Source organism: Bidens hawaiensis, unplaced genomic scaffold (genome assembly GCF_021521415.1).
Source record: "Bidens hawaiensis isolate Kalapana, Puna unplaced genomic scaffold, B.hawaiensis_p1.1 tig00009444_1, whole genome shotgun sequence".
NCBI classification, from domain to species: Eukaryota; Viridiplantae; Streptophyta; class Magnoliopsida; order Asterales; family Asteraceae; genus Bidens; species Bidens hawaiensis.
Window position 1 is genome coordinate 399,536 of NW_027491699.1, and position 6,398 is coordinate 405,933.

The following is a 6,398-nucleotide window of genomic DNA, read 5'->3' on the forward strand; positions in this document are numbered from 1 at the left end:
ATAAAACGTAACGCATAGTTGAGTTTTTTCTTTTAACTATGTTTGAAACCACCACAAATATCCAGGTAAATATAAGTATTTATTAGACGAGATGTTAACTATAAATACTGATTTTGATACTTAAACCCGGCTCACCGTAAAAAAAATTAGACAAAGAAACAGCTCCGGAGGCTTTGCCCCAAAACAAAACAACACAACACAACACCACACCCGCATCATCTTCTCATTCGTCTCCGCCTCAGTCGTTACCGGTAAACTCCTCCTCCGCCTCTTGTCTTTTGTTTATCTTATTATTATTATTATTATTATTATTATTATCTCTGTGTCCAGCAATTTACGCTCAATAACGATTTTCACCTAATGAAATTAATTACTGCGCTAATCAAAATCAGAGAGAACAGATCATTATCTCAATTCCTAATTAATTAACTATTTAGGGTTTTATTTTAATCCTCAAATATTCTTTGTGTATTTGAATTTTAAAAATTGCATTACTATTCATGACCCGTTGGACTCGACCAAGAATTTTGCAGTCATAACATTAGGTTTTTAATCGTCAAATCTTCTCTTTGTGTTTTTTTTTCTTGCAGTAGATTGTAGAAGATGAGTAATAATAATAACAATAATAATAATCCAGCAGGAGCCTCATCGAAAGCGAGAGTTGGATCGTCTCAGCCATCGGAAACATCCTTCAAACGCAAGCGAGGAGTTTTCCAGAAAGATTGTTAGTCTTTTTTTTTTTTTTGCATTTTTGTTTATTATTTTTATTAATATCTTTATAATGATTTTGTTTGATTTTATGGTGGAACCAACAGTACAGCATATGATGTATGGTTTTGGAGATGATCCTAATGTAAGCCTCAACCTTCATTGCACAGTTTTTTATGTTATATTTATATTTGGATTTATTGTTTATTTGTTTTACTTGATGTAGCATCATGTCTTGTCCGTTTTTAATAGGGGTAAGCGCATAAACCGATCAGACCAGGTTATGTTACAATAGGGTCGATTCTTGCATCCTGAGAATACTTATTAACTGGGTAAGGGTCGGGTATGGTTAGTAACACCCGTTTGCTCCTATTAGGGGTGAACATAAACCGGTAAGACCCATGAGACCTGAACCTATCAGACCTTGTTATTTACAATAAAGTTCGGTTCTTGCGTCCTGAGAGTACCATTAATCAGTTCCGGGTCTGGATCGGGTATTGCGGGTAAGGCCCATTTTCTCACTCCTAGTTTTTGAATATCAAAAAACAAAGTTCACACATTTTACCCGTAACAATTCGTCTCAAAATGAGCATGTGTTGGGGATTTGGATCTCAAAATGTATGTAGAAAGTAACTGGTTTGTGTTAGGTAGATCACCGTTGGTAACATGTAACGCTTATCTTATAGAATGTTGTTTGACTAAGGTTGTAAGCGAGCCAAACCCAAGCTTGACTAGGTTTGAGCTCTGCTTGTTTATTATTTAAGAAAAACCTTGAATGAGCCTAAGATCAGTTGGTACCTTAAACGAGCCGAAGCTCGGCTCGAGCTCAACTGTGCAATGTAAATTTAATGCATAGAAGTCCAAAACAGTTAAAAGTTAAAAATCACTATGCTCGTTAAGGCTCAGCGAGTCTCAACGATTTTCCCATAAAAGGCTCGAGCTCGGGCTCGATAACTACACAAGCTTTATTAGAGGCTTGGGCTCGGCTCGTTTCAAGTTTTCTGTCAATCCAATCTTGAGGTGCTTGGCTCGTTTGCATCCCTATGTTTGACAAAGATTTTATATGTATGTTCAGCCATTGCCTGAAACTGTTGCTCTTGTGGAGGATATTGTTGTTGAGTATGTGACAGATATGGTGAGAATTTATTTACTTTTTTTCAAATTCTATGAATCGGATAACAAATACTTGTTTTAAGAAGTTGTCAATGAAAGTGTAGGTGCATAAAGCCCAGGACATCGCATCAAAAAGGGGAAAGCTTTTAACTGAAGATTTCTTGTTCTTGATTCGCAAGGTTAGATAATCTTATCACCTTTTAAGTTTTTACGCAGTTTATTGTTGTTCAAAGCTAATTTTATATTAAATGTTTCTCTAGGACTTGCCAAAGTTAAACCGTTGTACAGAACTGCTGTCAATGAACGAAGAACTGAAACAAGCAAGGAAAGCATTCGATGTTGATGAGGAGAAATTGGCATCAGCCGAGTGATCAAATGCTGCAGAAGACAACCTTTGGGAACTTAAAACTTTTGTCATAGGTAATAACCTTGTATTACACCATAAATAAGAGGACATATCTAAATTATTCAATTCAATTTAATGTTACACTTTTGACATCTAAAAATTGTTCTTGGGTGGCATATTGTTTTTCTAATGAATCTATGGAACAGTCTTAATAACAAATATATATTATACATGTATGCTACTGACTAGCTAACCAAGAATGGCTTTGATTTTGGTCTTTTGGTCATCTGTTAGCAATGTCGGGAAAAGAACTTCAAACGTGACATATAAGTCACCCTTCTTGTTGCTAAAGTGCAATGGCATTCCTTCACCTTTAAACTTCTTCACCTCCTTTGGTTTTGTAATCCCCTGTAAACAGTCTCTTAGTTGTAAGTGTCTTATAAATGATCACTCATGACAACTAAAATGTAAACAAAATCACTACCTTTGAACCAATGTTTACTATATGATCATCAAGGTGTTTGATCGTCTTCTCGAACCCGACAAGTGCTTGTGCCTGAAAATGCAAGGTTTCATCATTAATGTAATATTAACAATTTAACATCCAAATATATTTTACATTTTTACTTGGCTGTCACTGAAAACAAAGTGGAGAGAAAAATTACCAAAGTTATTGTGGCAGTTGTGAGAAGGTTATTGCCTTCTCTCCTAAACTTGTCATGCGGTGCTGTACGAATGCGAAACTGCACGAAATTCGAGAGTTACCATCAGCCATAAAATACTTTTCTTCTTTAAACATGTTGATAATATAAAGAAGTTACCATTAATAAAAAACTAACCTTAAGATCTCCAGACTCACCATCAATAACTGGTTCACCCTCCTCATAAAAGACCACTTCCTGCAGGAGTTATTAATAATTTAATATATCATCAGAACCATTTGTATTAAAATGGTAAATTATCTCAAAAGTCAAAAGTATGAAATAACATAACAGCTTACTTGGCCATCTTGCATTCCCTTTTCAATATCCACAGTTACAAAGTTACCTTCCCTTTCATACTTTACATTAGGACACTGCTCACAGACCTGAACAACATAACAAAAACATATGTATAATGATTCTCAGCCATGATACAAAACCTAAGGATCTTCATAAGTTCAAACATACCTCCTCTGTCATCTGTTGGAACATCCCCATGCCAACTTGCCGATGATAAACCTCATTCCTGCAGTTGCAGCGTCTTTTTCCTGGTGCACGTTTTATAATATTCTTCTCCCTCCAAATCTGTTTTAAGTTAACCATAAGTTCTATAATTTTATACGTTGAATACGAGAGCTCAATATTCGTAATCCAGTTAGTTTAGTTTCTCTACCTTTAGTGAGCCTCCCATGTACAAATCCTCTAATGTTGCATCCAAGTCAACAATTACATCATCCCCTTTTACCACTCGGTCCTCCTCTTCTTGGTCTGCTCCACCGCCAAAAAACCTGCAAAATGCAAAATATTATATTTAATACATTTGCAAAAGCAGATGTGTCTTAAACAACGGAAATGTAGCACGAAGTCAGCAAAAAGAACACACCAAAATTGCAATCTGGGATTTGTTATAAAAAGGTTTTATGTAATTATGTTTTGATATTGTAGATTCGGGGTATTCGTAAATGTTAAAACCTGTTGAAAACATCCAAACCAAAGCAAGTCGTTCGGTTTGGTCAATTTGAAATCTATACAGTTTGGTTCACGTTTGGTTTTAACAGTTTGGCATTCTATGGTTCTGTTACATTTTAGAATTTGGAATCGGTCATGTAAACCAAACCTGTGAAGCAGATAAGCAGTTTGGGAGTGTTTGGGATGCAAATGCTTGTTTGTTGAGTGAAATAAGCAGTTTTTTAATCAGTTTGGGAGTTGCGTATCAATTTTAGATACGCAACTCCCAAACGGTCAAACTCCCCTAGATAAGCACAATAGCATTTGTGGACCAAAAATTATGCCATAAATATCATGTAATAATAATTGTGATTATATTAATCAGAAAGTGGAAAAATGTTTGTTCTTTTTAACGGAAAATGTTAGTCTTAATATAATTTACGCCAATAATTCTAAACTACTTGTCAAGTTTCTCTAATAGGAAACATATATCTAACGGTCTAAAAGCAAAACCTTACGATTTAAATATATCCTGAATATCCATCCCTCCGCCTCCTCCGCCACCAGCAGCATGCTGTTTAAGCCCTTCTTCACCATACCGATCATAAATACCCCTTTTCTCACTGTTCGACAACACTTCATAAGCTGAAAACAAAACCGCACAAATCGTTTAGTTTCACATCCACTATAAACAAAAAAGCGATGCATAATCCAATGCTTGTATGATCATTTACCATTGTTAATTTCAGCGAATTTTACATTAGCATCTTCATTTCCTTGATTCTTGTCCGGATGATATTTCAAAGCAAGCTTTCTATACGATCGTTTAATTTGATTGTCCGATGCGCCTTTCGGAACTTGAAGTATATCATAGTAGCTTTTACTGTAACAATTAAACAAGTAAATAAATAAATAAATACATAATAATATAATAATAGTAAACCCATAATATAAACTTCCGAGCTAGCCCAGTTGGTTATGACAATGAACATAAGAACTAGGCTTCCTTCGGGATGTCACCGGTTCGAATCCAAGCCAAAACAGAGTTTTATCCTGTCTACATTAAGCTAGAGGGAATTGACTCTTGTGTCAAGTGGCATCAAGTTGGAAAGGTTCCTCCGAGGATTCGGGAAGGAACTAGGGGTTATGACTTATGCCCTTCGGCAGAAACTCTCTGGGGGTTACAAACCGGGGTCGGCCAATAGCTTATTGTCGTGTTCTAAGAAAAGAAATTAACCCAAAAGATGAAGATGAAATTTGGAGCAAACGAGAACACTGAACACTTACGCGGCATTGGCAATCAATAAGATTGATAGATAGAACACGAAGCTCAGTTTCGATGCACAATGCGCCATTGATGAATCACCGGAGATAATATTAAGACGCCGTGAAAGCAAAATCTCCGGCAGTTTATATTAAAAGTTTGAGCAGAAAACCTGCGACGTGGATTTGAGGAAATCTAACCAATGAGGAAGAGCTTGTGTCTGTTGGAACCAATGGTGTTGTGGCACGTGGCGACATGTTGAGCACGGCAAGACTTATATGGAGATGACCGTTGACTATTGAGTATTGACTGACCTACGTGCCCACTTCACTTGATAATTATAACAAGACCGACTTATTAAATTTGGCAATATGGTGTGTGTTGAAAAGAGGGTGCGATTGAAACTACCCGAGTGTGTTTTTTTAAAATGAGATTTTAACCGCTTATACTAATTTACGTTCATGTTTATCTAATCTAGGAACATCAAGAAGAAATCACAACTATTCACCAATACAATCTTCAACAAAATCATTAACCAAAAGTTCAAAAGTATAACACCAAACGAGAAAGCCAGAAAGACTTTGCATTCACCTTCATATAAGACGGTATGCAAGGGGGGCGGATGACATGTTTGTCGGGCGCCGTTGGGCGCGAAACACCTCCAAGGGGCGCTGGTGAAGGTGTTCCGGAAGACCGGCGTCGTTCTCCTCCATCACACACACATACATATATATGTATATATCCAATGGGCTTTTAACCACAGCGGGACATTATTGGTTGGGACATCGATGCCCCCGGTGCTTACGTGGCACTATGTAGAAGGCTTCGATGTCCCTCATCATAGAGGATGGTCTAACATAAATAATAAAAATAGGTGTGTTCATTTAATTGAATTTTAAATATCTGAATTTTAATTTTTTGAACCTAGTTTTGAATTCAAAATTTATGCTCAATTCAAAATCTGATTTAATCCGAATATATCAACAAAATAAATCTATAATATACATAAACGAAGACATAAAAATCCTACGTGTCGCGATTTAGTCGCTTCCCCTTTTTTTGGAGTCACCAGATTTGCTTGATTTTTAAATAGAGGTTTCTCATGTATTTGACCCGAATTCATGAGTATGAGTCTTACCAAACCCAGATATTCCTTAAAAGGGTTATAACATCTCATTAAATTAAAAATTATTCTCACCAAATTGTTGATGTAAAAATCCTATAAAATAGGATATAATAAAAATTAATATCTTATTTATTGTAAAAAAGATATATATATTATTTAAATTAAAAAACTAATTTGATAGTAAAAAAATAA

At 35.7% G+C, this 6,398-nt stretch overlaps 2 protein-coding genes across 2 annotated transcripts; one reads left to right on the forward strand and one right to left on the reverse strand.

Moving 5' to 3' along the window:
• The first annotated feature begins 590 nt into the window (after positions 1 to 590).
• LOC143532404 (transcription initiation factor TFIID subunit 13-like) lies at positions 591 to 2,296 on the forward strand. Its single transcript, XM_077027465.1, has 5 exons — positions 591 to 724; positions 816 to 853; positions 1,784 to 1,843; positions 1,926 to 2,000; positions 2,082 to 2,296. Exons 1-5 carry the CDS (start codon positions 604 to 606, stop codon positions 2,190 to 2,192), a joined length of 405 nt encoding a protein of 134 aa, XP_076883580.1. The 5' UTR covers positions 591 to 603; the 3' UTR covers positions 2,193 to 2,296.
• Positions 2,297 to 2,298: 2 nt separating this feature from the next.
• Positions 2,299 to 5,348, reverse strand: LOC143532390 (dnaJ protein ERDJ3B-like). The gene is made up of 10 exons (XM_077027454.1): positions 5,104 to 5,348; positions 4,551 to 4,699; positions 4,335 to 4,461; positions 3,542 to 3,656; positions 3,337 to 3,453; positions 3,168 to 3,254; positions 3,007 to 3,066; positions 2,833 to 2,910; positions 2,652 to 2,723; positions 2,299 to 2,575 (listed from the first exon to the last, which is right to left on the reverse strand). The coding sequence occupies exons 1-10, from the start codon at positions 5,169 to 5,171 to the stop codon at positions 2,417 to 2,419; spliced, it is 1,032 nt and encodes a 343-aa protein (XP_076883569.1). The 5' UTR covers positions 5,172 to 5,348; the 3' UTR covers positions 2,299 to 2,416.
• Positions 5,349 to 6,398: the final 1,050 nt, after the last annotated feature.